This window comes from Dacryopinax primogenitus, assembly GCF_000292625.1.
Source record: "Dacryopinax primogenitus strain DJM-731 SS1 chromosome Unknown DACRYscaffold_20, whole genome shotgun sequence".
NCBI lineage: Eukaryota > Fungi > Basidiomycota > Dacrymycetes > Dacrymycetales > Dacrymycetaceae > Dacryopinax > Dacryopinax primogenitus.
Genome location: NW_024467217.1, coordinates 707011 through 722222, shown reverse-complemented (window position 1 = coordinate 722222; position 15212 = coordinate 707011). Strand labels below are relative to the sequence as shown.

Genomic DNA, 15212 nt, shown 5'->3' with positions numbered 1-15212 from the left:
ATATCAAAAGAATAAGGTGTCGATGACGTAGTTTCCGTTCCTCCGGCGCCCGGCCCGTAACCTTGCTCATCTCTTTGATGATCGAGTGACCAATTCATTATTTGGATCGTGCCACATGATTCCCTTGCTTGTGTTTCATCATTATCACTGTTCTGTTGATTTTGTGTTTGACCTAAAGGCTGTCACGTGTCCTTGCCTTCCAGACTTCGGGATATTGCCCTTATTATCACGGATACGACTGCGTGGCTGGCAAACGACGCTTGAAGACATCTGATCGTCGTTTCTCATCCTATTTCCAACCTCGCAACCTTCCTGCAACCGGGAAACCTAGTACAAGATAAGTAAGCCCCAGCCGATATCCGTTCTTCTGGCGCTTCTCCGCAAGGAGTCTTTAGACGCACAAGCTTTTGATGGACTTGCAGGCAGAAGCCAGTTTGAGCGCTTCTCCACTTCTGCACTAGAAGCACCGTTGCCGAGCAGCATGCTCCGGTCGCGAGGGCTGAGCGGCGCAGCCTTGTTCCGACCGTCAACGACTTCATACACAAGTGAACGAGCATAGATACAACAAGCACAGACTGCACAGTTCGTTCTTGCGATCATCTCAGTTCGCAAGCATCCTCTCCTCCCAGACAACCCCCTCCCAGCCCCTCAAGCCAACCTTCCTTCCCCCTCCTTCTCCCAAACACGCAACATCCACATAATTTCCCATCCTCCAGTCCCACCTTCCCTGCAGGCTGCCTAATTCCTCAGGCACGTCCCACTCTGCTGGGGCGCTCGAGAAGTTTAGGATAACCAAGAGGCGCTGGCGCGAGTGCACTTTGCGGTAGGCGAAGATGTGAGGGTGGGAGGGGTCTAGATCATCGTATTGGCCGTAAGTCTACGTAAGTGTATCAGATTAGCGTCTCCATCCAGTCAGTCAAAGGCACGAGGCAGACACAGCACTCACACACGCCGGAGAGGCCTTCCTAAACCTGATCATCTCTTTCCAAAACTCCAACACGCTTCCCTCCCTCCCCCTCTGTTCCAAGACGTTCCACTCTTTCCAATCGTCATTCACCCTCATCCAAGGTTGTCCTTTACTAAACCCAGCATTAGGCGAGGAGTCCCATTGCATGGGCGTGCGGGCATGATCACGCGCTTTGAGGGAGAGGTCGGCAAGGATGTCGGACATGTCGGGGTTGGGAGTGGAAGTGGTACGGCGATGGTTAAGCACCCTTCACACAATGATGTCAGTTCAAATGAATGCGGCAGGAGAGAGAAAGCGCCCACTCGTTCCAATACATCCTCGTCTTGCAATCCGTGTACTCCTCTATTCCCCACTGCTTTGGCATATTCCGCATGCCGATCTCCTCCCCTTGATAAACATACGCTGTCCCGCTTAGCGTCAAATGGAAAAGCGCGAGCATCTTCGCACTCAGCTCCCTCCACTCCTGTGCATCACAGCCGAATCGCGAGACCGACCGTCCCTGGTCGTGGTTTTCCAGGTAGACGCTGTTCCACCCGCCTAGGGAGAGCATCGCAGTTTGATATTTGTGGATGATGCTTTTGAAAGAGGAGAGATGGAACTTGCGGGGTTTGAGAGGGATGCGAGGGGTACCGTCGATATCATGCAGCTCGAAAGTAAAGACCTATGGGGAAGGCGTATCAACGGAATACGCAAGAAATAGGAGAGAAAAGCGAGCACACCATCTGTAATTCCTTATTCTTAGGTAGGACGTATTCCGCCAATGTCTTCACATCATGCGTGAACGGCGTCTCTCCCACGGTAATCAGATCATACTCTGACAACCACAAGCACAAAAGACGCCACAGTTAGCTTCGTCCTGCGAAAATATACAGAAAACCCACTAGAGAGGACTTCACGGTGCATCTCCTGCAAGAACTCGTGCACCCTCGGCCCGTTGGTGAACATCTGCCAGCCCGGCTGGAGGTGCTTTCCTGGCTCTGTGATAGGTGCGTCTGGCAGTCCGAACGGTTTGGAGATCATATTGATCACATCCATCTGTCGCGCATACGAGGTATCAGCATATACGTTGTCAAGGAAGGGAAAGAGACAGTGATGTTCACCCTAAGCCCGTCGACGCCCTTATCCAACCACCACCTCATAGTTCCCCAGACCTCCTTCCTAACCTCCTCATTCTCCCAATCCAAATCCGGCTGCTCAGCCGTAAAGATACGCAAATAATATTCCTGCGTCTGCTCGTCCCACGTCCACGCGGAAGATCCGCGAAAACTGGAGAGCCAGTTGTTCGGCGGGAGACGGTCGCCAGAGGGTGAGAATCGAGGAGGACGCCAGATGTACCAGTTGCGCTTTGGGGAGGTGCGGGAAGAACGGGACTCGACAAACCAGGGATGCTGGTCGGAGGTGTGGTTCACAACGAGATCCATCCTATAGAACCATCCCGTGTCAGCGGCACCCTGCAAGATACTAAGTGAGATGACATACATCAACTTAATACCCCTCTTATGCATCTCTCGCAACATCTCATCAAAGTCTTCCATCGCCCCATAGAGGGAATTCACGCCCTTATAATCGGCGATGTCATACCCCATGTCCTTCCCCGGGGAGGTGTAGACAGGGGAAAGCCAGACGACGTTTACCCCAAGGTCGCTGAGGTGTGACAGGCGGGAGATGATACCACGAATATCACCGATTCCATTGCCTGTGCTGTCTGCAAAGGAGTGGGGATAGATTTGATACACAATGGCCTGATGACATGGGTGAGCGAGTACGTCTTATGTGGGCGAAATGAAGCACACCTCTTTCCACCACGCTGGGCGGTGCTCTACGAAAGACATCCCATCGTAATTCTCGTTTTCCATGCTGATATTCTCCTAGCGAGCTGCTTGTGTATAGCTGTCACCAATACCTGGTCCGCTTGAAGTGGGGCCATGGTAGGGCGGCAGGCTGGTTATGTATGCGTTCGAGTGGGGTTTCCAGAAGACCTCGTCATGTCGAGGGCAATCTCGAGTGTTGTGTACGTGTCCCGCCCACATGCCCAAAGAGAGATACGCCAGGCTTGATTCAGCATCATCGAAGCAACAGGGTTGTGCAAAAGACGGACAAGAGAAGATGAGGGAGGAAGACGCGCGACTCGTTGCCCACACGGGGCGTTTATCATGCCGATCTAGACTCTCGCGGGTGTACACCTGTCGTCTAGACCGTCTGCGACCTGACCGGCCTTGAGGTTGTCATCACTGTCTATTGTTTGAGCGCATCATTGTTCGGTCACAAGCACCGACTTTGGAAGGGATAGAAGCAAAAGTTGCTTGCTAATGCGCGGGCGGCCCGTGCAGACGGCCCGGTCAACACGCCAACACAGGCCGCGACACGATGGAATCGCCCCTCCGCAGTCGAAGAGCTGTCTAAAAAAAGGTGTAGACCCGTGGAGTAACATTGTCGGATAAATTAGAAGACAGAAGAGAAGCAAGGGGCATGCGGGGTGTGCGAAGGATGGTCTATCTTATTCCCTAAGCTGCTTAGGGCGTCTGGGGAACTCTGAGCACTTCGCAAGAGATAAGTCGGGAGGACAACCGACCGACTGGCAGAAAGGAAGAAAATCCTATGTTCAAGGTCAGCTGCTCCTCCCAGTTTATCTGACCGCCGCCTTGTCGCACCGTACATGTGTGCATTGCGTCGCGTTCGTCCCCTTCAAGGGAGCACCAACCTGCAACGAGTCTCGAAACTGCATATGCTGACGACCTCTGTACGTACTTGAGATTCCCGAATTGAAAAATTTCCGCGGTCTTTCAGCTCTCATGACCAGAACAGTAGTCTCATGGACTGGACCATCTTGCAATTTCCCGCGGCCCAACGACGGCCGAAACCTCCTTTAGCCATTTTGGCATACATATGTTCCGGTTCATCCTCCTCCCTGACGATTTCCATGTCCCTTTCAAAGCTCTCCTCCCACTTTCTTAGGAGTCCTGATTTCCCGAGCCCCTTTTACGGGTACACCAAGTTCTCGAAATTCCAACCCCCGTCAAGTCAGCCCGGTGGCAAAATCCAGGTACGGATGTGGTCTGCTTCATCTTCGGCTTTTTAGGCAGTGTAGGACAAAGGGCGAAATTGTTGTCACCAGTCCGCATGCAGCTCCGCATGGCTTACAGTCGACCCCCATTCCGCATAGAATACCATCCTCAGGAAGGACAAACTTGGCCATGTAACCCAATGAGGCACTCGACCCCGAGCAGTTCCATTCAATTTGATCATGTCAGGCCCGAGGACTTGGTGCAACCCATGAATTCTAGCAGATTTTCACGTTATCTGGCATATAGACGATAGAGAGGGAGTGGAGCGGAACAATCGTGCTGTTCGACACAAAATAAGACCGATTAAATTGGGACAGCGCCGCGATGAATTTGGAATCTGTCCAGAGAACAGTTGCACCGTTTCAATAGGGCGATCTGCCCTATCAAATTCAATATATAGAAATTAATTGACCAGCATATTCGAGATCAGCACGAGGCCTGTGTGAGAGTACATCGTTGTCGCCCACAGAAGAGATGTGGCTTCAAAAGCTTCCGCCATGACCGAGAATGCAACGACCATCTACAGATTCAGAAAGCAGCGAGGCGTCAACCTCGGTGCGCTGTTACCTGAGCACAAATAATGCGCTAACTAGAACGTGATTAGGTTCGTGGTTTGTACTAGAGAGGTGGATTACCGAGTCACCCTTCCGCCAAGCCGCACCACCGGCGCAGAGTGACTACGACGTCGCTCGTGGTTCCTCGGCAAAACAGATCCTCGAGCAACATTGGGATGCTTGGATTACATCTGATGATTGGAAATGGATGAACGAACGAGGCATCAACAGCGTTCGTATACCCGTAAGTGTGGGACCAATACACCATCAGTCACCTGACCGATGCCGCAAGATTGGATTTTACCATCTCTGCGGTCTGGATCAGGCTGTCCTGGATGGAACAGATTTCCAACCATTCTGCGGTACTTTTGAGGGTGCTTGGCGACGCATCGCTCAGGCGATCTTTACTGCTCGTCAGCACGGTATTGGGGTGCTCCTGGACCTGCATGCGGCTCCGGGCAAGCAGAATGGCGACGCCCACAGTGGACAGACCGGGTCCGTTCGCTTCTACGAGGAACACAACCTTTCTGCGACACTTCGAGCCCTCAGACTGCTTGTGTCCTATGTGAAGGACATACCGAACGTTGTTGGGGTTCAACTTGTTAACGAGCCGCAGAATCATGCCCGACTGCCGCCTTGGTACTCGTCAACCCTCGGTTCCCTGCGATCCATCACGCCCAATCTGCCCCTGTATATCCATGACGCCTGGGACACACATCAATATGCCGAACTTGCTGGGAGCCGCAACTACTGGGTCATTGTTGATCACCACTTGTACCGCTGTTTTACTTCAGACGATTCGCACAAGTCAGGGGACGAGCACGCCAAGAGCCTTCGAGATCCGAATCAGATGACCTGGTTCTCTGAGGCAGCCAACAAATGCCGCGGTAACCTCGTGGTCGCGGAGTTCTCCGCCGCCCTGAATCCAGGATCTTTGCACGGTGATGTTGGAGAACAGGACCGATTGCGCCGTGTTTTTACCCGTGCGCAACTTGACTTGTACGAGCGAATCTGCGGAGGATGGTGGTTCTGGACGCTTAAGAAAGAAGCGGGCTGGGATGCGGGCTGGAACTTGAAGAATGCGACGACTGCCGCCATCATGCCGGAGTTCTATGGGATGAAGCGATTGGCCCATGGCATACAACGCGATACCGACAAGAGGGACCGGGAGGCAGCTAAGGCACTCCGTGTGTGTCTAGATGAAGACTCGATCGTAGACTTATGACACTACAGATGACCACACCATTTACTGGTCTCGTCATCCTGGTCATTACGAATATTGGAGGTTCTCTGATGGCTTCCGACAAGGCTGGGATGATGCATATACCTTCTTCACTTTCGGAGAAGGCCCATCTATTTCCGAAATCGGATTTGAAGTAGAATGGATCAAAATGAGGCGTGAACAACACGCAGCGAATAAGGGGCAAAGCAGTAACCTTTGGGAGTTTGGTAAGTCGGCTCACCTTTTGACTCAAAATGGTTTGGTGACTCGTCGTTATTTCAGAACATGGCCTGGCGTAAGGAGCCAACGCAGCTAAATCCGCTGTACAAGGGCAGACGACATGAAGATCAGCACACAGCACCACCTCTGAGCAAGCGGCGACTGTAATATCAACTGTTCTCTCCGCACTAGAAGCTGAAACTTGGAAAAGCAACTTCCGCTTCTTGAAGCTCTTGCGGGTCTATGCTTACGATAGTCTTTGCCATACTCATTCATTTCGCTCTTCGCCTTCTGCCCGACTATTACGGCCTTCACACTCCGACGAGAATACAGATGGGTCTGCAGTAGCGCCAAGGAGTACCTGGTAGTGAGGGTCGAAATGCTGAACTGGGTCAGCGGGATTGGAAAGCAAATACAAACTGCTTTCACAATGTCTCTCCTTCTATTGATATACGGAATTATCACCCTATCCAGTGCTTACGTATACCATGTTCATATGAGTATTCAAGAATGGTATGGCGCGATCTCCCAGGAAAGAGGCATATGATCCCTGAGGGGTCTTCTGTGGAGGGTCTAACCGTTATCAGTGCAGCTGGCACTCGTCCTCGACCTCCTCATATGGACACATACGAATCTGGAAACATTTCCATCAATCACGTTTGACAGTCTCGAACGTTACACGTTCCATATTGCACAGTCTAGAGCGTAGCATGTGTTACGGCGAGGACACCGCATCGCAGACCGGATCTTTATTCAGAGGAGAAACCTTACGATCGAGCGAAAAAGCAGAGGACCGTTGAGGAGCGCTCAAGGACTTGTTTCTTGGGCGCTTTCAGGAGGTTGAACGCAGTAGCCACGGGCGCTTCAGTTGATGTTTCAACTTGAATTTCCGAGCCACTTTCAAGATCTATGTTCTACAAGATTTTCGCTTCTGCCCTTTGTCGCGGTAGCATTTAATGAAATGCCTCAAAGCAGGGCGGAGACGGCCGTCTCCTTGGAAATAGCACCTCGCCAGCTTAAAGCCGCTTCTGGCCATTGTCTTTCGGGCGTCTCACCTGCCCAGCTGTTATGACAGGTGATCGGCGTATCTGCCGTACTCAGATATCGCAAGAGGAGTCATGGAACTGTGCGCCTCCAGAGGAATACATTGGATGGTCTCCGCCGACAGTAATATCGAGATAGGATGATGTTAGTCTGGTCTGGAGCAGAATGGCTCAACTGAATCGGAGTAAAGGTCCGGGGGACCCGGCAACGCAATTTGCGAGGCGTCTATTACTCGTGTAACACATGTCATCTTCTCAACCGTGCTATTCCTTATATAGCATGGCGACTCTGCTTTCTTTTACATGGTCTTCTCTATCAATCGTATTCCTTCCTGTTCCAACTTCTCCCTGATCGGATCACATATTTCCTTGGAGTACGGCGCGAGGATGCCGGGCGTAGCTAGCACCCCGTCCAGCACGAGCTGTACGGCGATACCGCACGGGATACCTACTAGCGTCGCCATAGAAGACCAGCCGTGCGGGTCGCCATAGTCTTCCAGAGTAGAAGTGATGATATCCTGGAAATCCGAAATCAGAGTTCGTCTAAAGGAAGACAACTAGAATGTCCACGCACGGTCTTGCCATCAGCCCATTCGACGAAGAACTTGTGCTGGAGGATGACGAGATCCCTCTCGCCCTTCTCATACGGCATCTTCTTCTCGAGCGCAGCACAGAGCGTATCAAGGAGGGTCCCGCGAGGGGTCACCTTCTCGTCCGAGAAAAGGCCGATCCAGCGGAAGCCAGAGATGATTCTCTGCCTCTCTGTCTCGCTTTCAAACTCGCAAGCAACGTTGATCTGTTTGATAAGGTCCCTGATGAGAGAAAACAAACAAGCGGAATCAGCTTCGTGCTCCGCTCTAAAAGCAGGCGGAGTTGGAACTTACTCTTCCGAGCTGCCCTTAGCACCCAAAGCACGCATTGTAACCTCATTCCAGGGAAGGGGAGCCGCTGACCTGCCAAGGTAGTCCTTCTCGCTCTGATCGAGGAATCCGCATTCAACAAGCGCCTTGATGAACTGAGGGAAACCCTGATAGCGGAGCGTGCCGCGGATGACGGACTGCGCTTCGGGGATATGGTAGAACTCGCGGAAGACAGACGAGTCCCTGTTCGGGTAGGCGACGTAGGCGAACGCTGGGGTGATAAAGTACGGTTTGGCGTAGGACATGAGGTCCCTCCCGGGGATCTGGACGAGCTTGCCCTCAAAGTAGTACTTGGCCGAGTTGAGCAGCGCGAGGAGGACACCCCGGGACGACCAGGAGAACTTGTAACCGAGCGGGTTATCGCAGCATTCCGGGGCGGGAAGACCACCGCAGTAGGAGAGGAAGCCAGTGACCTATCTGATTGAGCATGGCCATAGGGAGAAGGGACGATGAGCATACCTTGCCGCCTTTAGCGTGCACCTCGTCGATCGTCTTGATAGCATAGAGATGATCAATGCCCGGATCAAGACCAATCTCGTTCATCACGACAATTCCGGCCTTCTTGATCTCCGGCTCCAGGGCGCGCATCGCATCCGAGACATAGGACGTAGTGACCACGTTCGTCTTACCGCGGCAGGCAGAGCGAATCACGTCGGCATGATGTATGTAAGGGATGAGGCTGACGACAAGGTCGTGTGATGCGACGAGTGGGTCGAGCGAGGCGGGGCTGGTCGCGTCCACGGAGACTGGCGTTGCGCGGGAAAGGTTGGCACAGAGGGCTTGGGCGGTTGCGAGCGTGCGGCAGCCTAGTGGTACGGTGCCCGGGGACGTGGGAGACCAGCGAGGAGGAGAGAAGGACGAGATAGAAGACCCAAGGAACGGCGGAGGAAGGGAGGGAGGAAGGAGTTAGGGACACTCAGCGTATACTCAAAGAACCCCTCACCAATCGTAAGTTCGTTGCGCGGGTCACGGAGGATATACTCCGCAGCGGGGCCAGCGACGTAGCCGTTTCCGAGGAGGAGGACCTTGCGGGTCTTTCCCTGGGTCGGGGCTGGGGTGAGGTCCGGGAGGAGGTCCTTGCCCTCCTCGATTGAGGCACGGGCGAATTCGGGCACGACGAACGCCGCAGAGTGTACGGCCTTGTTCCAGTACCGGCAGTGCGGGACGTCCCTCAGCGGAAGCTTGACGTCCCTTCCCGGGGATTTGGAAGCGACGAGGAAGCCTATACCGCCGCTCGGGTAGGTTGGGACGCTGGCGTATGCATACTCAGCTGTGGAAAAGATCTGCTTTACGGTCGCTGTGAGCTCAGAGATCAGGGGCAGGTGTAGCCAGGGGTTCTCTGCCTGCGTGCTGATATGGCCCCCGAGGCGGAGGGCATCGTGCAAGAGCTGGAAGTAGGGTTTCTGGAACAAGGACTCTGCGGGCCCGACGGGGTCCGAGGAATCAGTGATGATCACGTCGAATTGCGAGACCTTTTCGGCGAGGAACTTGAACCCGTCGCCGATGTGCACCGTCACGCGCGGGTCGGAGAGGAGGGCAGACATGTGCGGGAGGAACTGCTTAGAAACCCGGATGACGGCCTACATCCCAACCGCAGAACCTGTGAGCAAGGATACGACGACGACCAACAGAAGGAGGGAGATAAGGAAGAAAAACTGGACAGGAACAGAAGGTGTTGGGCGCTTAGGGATCGCTGGAGGGCAACCACCGGGGATGGGGCTGTCTGTGAGATAGCCTCGCCCTCCGGCCGGGAATGCCAGCGATAGACCGGCGGGGAAGGCGGAAGCATGCTGAAACCCAGCAACGGGGAATGGAGAGGAAAATAGTGAAACAGGAGGGGAGGACAATGGCTAACCCACAGTCCGACAAAGGCAGGAGAGGACAAAGGCCGGAGCCGAGGTTACCTCCGCAAACCCAAAGTGCGAATATTCGAGATGAAAATGTGGATACAGATGCAGATGCAGATTGAGATGCAAGCCGTAAGCAAGAGGTTAATGAGAGTGACGTACCTCGTCTATATCGCACAAGACGACCTCTTGGACGGAAACATGTTTCAGGACTTCCCTGACGACGCCGCCGTCCCCGCCGCCGATGACGAGCACCCTCTGCGGATCGGGATGGGACGCCAGCGGCAAGTGGGCAATCATTTCCTGATACCTAGGTAACGTGAGCGCCGCCGGTGGTGGGGTTAGGAGGACCCGTTGGGGACGTACGAGAACTCGTCCCGCTCTGTGCATTGGATTACGCTGTCCAGGACGAGCACGTTCCCATGCTTCTCGGATTGGAAGACGAGTACGTCTTGGTACTGCGACTGCTCGGTGTGCAGGATACGGTCTACTTTGAGTGTCATCGCTTGGCCTGCCAGCGGTCGGTGTTAGGTTACGTCTTTGAGTTGCAGGAGGAGGACGGACCAGGCCATTGGGCGTTTATCTCCCTAAACCAGCCATCTGAAGGACGATGAGCACCGTATTGTACTCAACAGCAACGATACCCCCAGCACCCGGTAGCCTACCAGGGCGGATCGTAGGGTAGCAGGGGGGGATGGGGATAGGGCGCACCTTTGATCGAGGGATGGGAGCGCATCCTTTCCCTGCGTACGGTGCCTGGAATTACGGATACCAGAAAGCGGGCCTTGCAGAGCGTGACAGCTAAAGTCCGTAAGCGGTGCAAGCAATTAACTTGGTGGTTAATCAAGTCCAAGCCCAAAAAGGATCGGGAGAAACGGATGGTCTGACGAGTGCAGTACTTTGAAGAGGTTGCACACGAGGGGAAAACGGAGGTCACGGGCGAGAAATTGAAGGAAACCCTGACCAGGGGAAACGGGCTGACTCGGCCGGTCACGCGAAGGAGGGGGAACAATGAACCGGAGTCGGAAGCGGGTCCTAACCCGAGCAGTTTCCCCCAAGCATTACAATGCCATGCGTATGCATATACGTGATCCGCCAGCATGCATAATACTGTGACAGACCGAATTAATGAATAATTCATGCTAGGCGGTGGAAGCCGATCATTCGATGCATATGTGGAGTACCTGGAGAGCCGAGTAGACCCACACCGCAGGGGAAGCGGAGGAGAGAAGCGGCGGGGGATAATAACGACGGATTACGCCCGTTTACCTAAAAGCCTCAGGCCCGTTTATGCGCTTCTTGCCTCCTCGCTCCTCGGCACGCAGGGTACTTCGAAGGGTTCACACGCTTTAGCCTATTGACTGGAAGCACTGTTTCGCTGTCACATCACGAGAGGATTAGTTTCCTCCAGGGTAGCTCAGCCAAGGGGAGGAGAGGGTCGCCGCACGTCCACTATGTCAAGAGCGCGCCAAATCCGGATGAAGACACCGGGCTGATGGACCTCGCCCGAGCTGATGGGGGTTGCTCAATGCAGTTGCGGGTGTGTGGGTGTGGGTTGATGTGATTAGATTGATATTGCGGGATGGGATGTGAGTGGGAGCTGATATTTTGCCGTATCGCGCTAGTGCATTCTGTTTTCGCATGAAGAGGGACTGGAGTTGTTATCTAACGAGACCCAGTAGTAGAAGAATGTGGGAAACACTAGTTATGAGTATACAGTATAGATATAACTAGGAAGGGATACTCATCCGGTCGGTCTGGGGTGTTGCAGACGTTGATGAGATGAGGTGATGAGAGGGGGGTCAGTCGCCTCCTCGCCCGCGTTGACCGAGAAAGGAAATGGCCCGATGATCTTAGGTTCTTGAGTATGTCACTGCCACAAGAAGGTTGAGACTGTGCGCGTGGCAATGTCCCATGAGTGAGGAAGTGAGTCCCCTTTGCTTCTCTATTGCGAGACTCATTGGCTGAAAATGGAATAGACCGGCGCTTGACCCACTTTGAAGTGAAGTAAAATGCCAGCATGATAAAGTGGGTCGGCGCTCAAATGCATGGGTCTCAAATGTAATAATGTTGAATATAGATCCAGACTGGGCAATCGAACCCGCCCTGCTTATCCCCGTTCATTCAATTTCTCATCACCTATATAGATAGCCCTCATCTCGCTCACATCATCCCCCCACCCCCGTACCTTCCCCCTTCTACCTCGCCGCATCCCTCCCTCTTCCTCCTTCCCTTCATACCACCATCACCACTTCCACTCATGCTCTCAACAGCCGCACAGCAGCGCATATACGCACTTCAAGGACAATATCGTACGCCATCTTCCCCCCCTTCCTCTTCTTACAATCCCCACTAACATACAACAGCCGTCCAACAAGGTGAATACATCGATATGCTCGTCCAACCGAGCGAGGCGCCGCACTCCCAGTCCCCATCCCGGGCTGCCGCAGGCGGCGTCCCACTCCACATGCCCATGCCCATGGCTCTCCCTACCCTTCCCAACCTCCCCTCACTCCAACCCTACCAGGCAGAACCTTACCAACCCGACCCCCCCTTCCTCGACCCAGCGTTCATAATGGACGATTCGCTCACCTTCCCCGTCCCTCAGCTGTCGTATGACTGTCTCATCCCAACAGCAGACGACGACAGGGTGTACTATATGGTCTCTTCCTCCTGTTCCTCCGCCGCCTCGCCAGCGCTGAGCAGCTCCCCCGTCTCCCCAGGCTCAACGGACCGGTCATTTACCTCTTCCCCTGGAGGCCTGCTCTCCGATGCAGAGGAATTTGACCCTCCCCAACAGCTCATCCTACCCCCCGCACCACCCTTCCTCGCCCGGCCGATGGACCCCGCACAGCAGTACTACTACCCCGTGTACCCGCAGTATCAGCAGCCGGGGCTCCTCCAGCCCCCAGCAGCGTACCCTCACGCCTACCCAATGGGCGTAGCAGTCCCCTACTACCCGTGCGTTGACCCCAATTCCCTCGTCCCGCAACCCCAGGTCCAGCCGCTGGAGAAGCCCACTCCCCCAAAGCGCGATCGCAGGACAGCACGTCAACGACAGCCCGACTACGTCCCGCGCCCGCCTAACCCCTTCATCTGCTTCAGGCAAGACTGGCTTCGCCGGCTCGAGAGAGGCGAGATCGCCTACTCCGGCCCGAGGGATCAGCGTACGATGTCTTTCCGGATATCGCATGACTGGCGGGAGATGCCAGAACAGGAAAAGGGGAAATTCAGGAGGGAGGCGTTGCAGAGGAAGAAGGCGCATGCGGCCAAGTACCCTGGGTACAAGTTTGCTCCCAGGCAGAAGGAGCGGCCGGAAGAGGAGGAATGCTAGTGCCTGCTCTTGGTGGAACTTGAGCTGCAGGCAGCTGGATATGTACGTAAGGTGGGCTTGGAGTACTCGATTTGCTCGTGCGGCACGTGCTGACGCGCATATAGGACAGTGGCATGCTGTATAACAGCCTCAAGACTGTTGTATGACCAGATGTTCCCCACCCCACCCATCACCTATAACTAACTACGGACGACCCCCTACGCCCCCCTGCCCGCTTCTCAAACCCCAAGGTCTTCGCAGCCGCAGGCTTCGGCACTTTCTCACAGTTGCCCTATCTTGTTGCGTGCCCTGTCCCTGTCCTGTGTGAACAACTCTTGTCTTACTGTTTAACTCTACGAGGTAACTTAGTATTTGGTTTAATTATTAATGGAAAACAGCCCTATTTGGGCGGGAAAACCCATTCTTGTGTCCTATGTATGCCCTATCCTCTACGTGAGGTACGATGGCGATGGCTATTGGATACCGTCTGACGACTCTACATTCTGTTCTGCTACGCATTAGGACTTGTATTGGAGCGCCGAAAGATACCACTGACGTCTATCGCTGAACCCCCTTGAAACTCTCGACGCAGGAAAGGCAAACCCACTCAATGCAGCAACCAGCGCAACGCGCTTAGGGACTTACGTATTAACGGACTTAGGCAGATCCAACCCACTCTTTCCGAGATTGTCTCAGACTCTATCTCTCGCTGCCTATCTACCAGACCCGCTAGCGTCAATCCTAGACAGCTTCATCAGTCTGAAACCTGAGCAAAAGTGGACAATGGACATTATGGTTGCTACGTTTCACTTTCCTCACAGATTATTCGTCGCCACGCCCGCCTACCCGCACGCACGTACGCACGCCACGCTCCAGATCCACCTATCCACACGCCTCCAGAGCAGCAGTCCACCCTGCGCACTAGCAGTAAGCAGAGTCCCCCGTTCATGTCATGCTCCCCAAAGGGTTCCAGAAGGAGGTTGACAATGGCACGGAAGCTTTGTCCTTCCGGCCATTGTCTGTTTTGCTTCTTGCTTCCCTTAGAGGTGCGGGGATTCTTCCGGCCGTCTGGGGCGTTACGTCTTATGTCCGTATTTTGCGAGGATGTGCGGATGGTACTGACTTGGACGAAGGTAGACTGTTAATGGTGAGCTTGGTGGCGGCGCGGTGATGAGCTCTTGGTGATGTTCTGTGTGATGATGAGAGAGGGTGCCACAGCTTGCTAAGCACGTGAGTCTGGGGAACAACGCGTGATTGCCCGATGGGTGAGATTGAGGTCCCCTGGGACTGGACCCAACACGATCACTTTCCATCCAAGGCGATGCACAGGGACGCGCCATACATTAGCACGCAAATCCCCCATGCGCGTGTTTATTTACTAAATTGCATTTTCGGGCAGTCTGGTGACGCGAGCAGGGGAGGACCGCGTGGGTCTCGTACCTCTGCCCGATCCCGCTTCTTGCGCGTGAATAAACCTGGTAATCTTCAGAAGCTGCTTCTGATACGAACTCCCCACCGCCGTATCATCTCCCTCACCAACACGCCACGTATCACTCTACCATTAAGGACACTAGATCCGCCGACGGGATTCCCAAGTGTTCACCCAACAGCTATGAGCAACAACCACAAGTTGTTGGCATATACTCTGCGCAAGGCCCAGTGTGTCCCCTGTCTTCTCCCGAATAGTACGATCCTCCCTCGGACTTGCAAGTCTAATTAGAGACCGTGTGCATTCCCCCCTAAAGTTGCGCACACATGACATTACTCCCAAACTCCGTTACCGTCAAGCATAGAATTACGTCCACACTTCTCCCACTCACAATTCACATAATTCACATAATTCCAGCATCATGGTTTCATTCCCCTTATTGGGCTATTTCCTCCGGGTCGGGCACTGCGGGCTTGGGAGATGATAAATACGCACATGGGCAGCCGAATAACCCGTACGTGCCTGACAAAGTGTCCACTTCACTCCTCGGGGGCGGGTATATGGCGCAACCATCTAAAGTCCGGCTCTCACACACCGCCCCAATTCAGTTTGTTTGACTCCGCCCGCTGCCGG

The 15212-nt window shown here is 54.1% G+C and overlaps 4 protein-coding genes across 4 annotated transcripts; 2 read left to right on the top strand and 2 right to left on the bottom strand.

The window, feature by feature from the left end:
• Positions 1-522: 522 nt before the first annotated feature.
• Positions 523-2799, bottom strand: DACRYDRAFT_84046 (alpha amylase; the record flags this gene model as incomplete). The annotated part of the gene is made up of 8 exons (XM_040776656.1): positions 523-877; positions 947-1214; positions 1270-1628; positions 1687-1781; positions 1849-2002; positions 2068-2389; positions 2447-2709; positions 2761-2799. The coding sequence occupies 8 exons, from the start codon at positions 2797-2799 to the stop codon at positions 602-604; spliced, it is 1776 nt and encodes a 591-aa protein (XP_040625183.1). The 3' UTR covers positions 523-601.
• A 1730-nt stretch (positions 2800-4529) lies between these two features.
• On the top strand, positions 4530-6107 carry DACRYDRAFT_111254 (glycoside hydrolase; the record flags this gene model as incomplete). The annotated part of the gene is made up of 5 exons (XM_040769200.1): positions 4530-4587; positions 4637-4830; positions 4879-5773; positions 5820-6035; positions 6091-6107. 5 exons carry the CDS (start codon positions 4530-4532, stop codon positions 6105-6107), a joined length of 1380 nt encoding a protein of 459 aa, XP_040625182.1.
• Positions 6108-7292: 1185 nt separating this feature from the next.
• On the bottom strand, positions 7293-10750 carry DACRYDRAFT_24735 (uncharacterized protein). Its single transcript, XM_040773825.1, has 9 exons — positions 10549-10750; positions 10402-10437; positions 10204-10348; positions 10000-10147; positions 8934-9570; positions 8450-8796; positions 7955-8403; positions 7645-7882; positions 7293-7588 (listed from the first exon to the last, which is right to left on the bottom strand). The coding sequence occupies exons 3-9, from the start codon at positions 10338-10340 to the stop codon at positions 7370-7372; spliced, it is 2175 nt and encodes a 724-aa protein (XP_040625181.1). The 5' UTR covers positions 10341-10348; positions 10402-10437; positions 10549-10750; the 3' UTR covers positions 7293-7369.
• A 2148-nt stretch (positions 10751-12898) lies between these two features.
• On the top strand, positions 12899-13147 carry DACRYDRAFT_31804 (uncharacterized protein; the record flags this gene model as incomplete). Its single annotated transcript, XM_040774354.1, has 1 exon — positions 12899-13147. A coding segment is annotated over one exon (249 nt), but the record flags the coding sequence as incomplete, so codon positions are not given.
• Between the last annotated feature and the right edge of the window lie 2065 nt (positions 13148-15212).

Excerpts from the sequence above, each read along its gene's own strand:
- DACRYDRAFT_24735 (XM_040773825.1), bottom strand. The coding sequence starts at position 10,340 with ATGACACTCAAAGTAGACCGTATCCTGCACACCGAGCAGTCGCAGTAC. Across the intron at positions 8,797-8,933 it reads GCGCAACGAACTTACGATTG|GCTGCCGCACGCTCGCAACC; the intron begins GTGAGGGGTTCT and ends CCGTACCACTAG. Across the intron at positions 7,883-7,954 it reads GCTAAGGGCAGCTCGGAAGA|GGACCTTATCAAACAGATCA; the intron begins GTAAGTTCCAAC and ends TTCTCTCATCAG.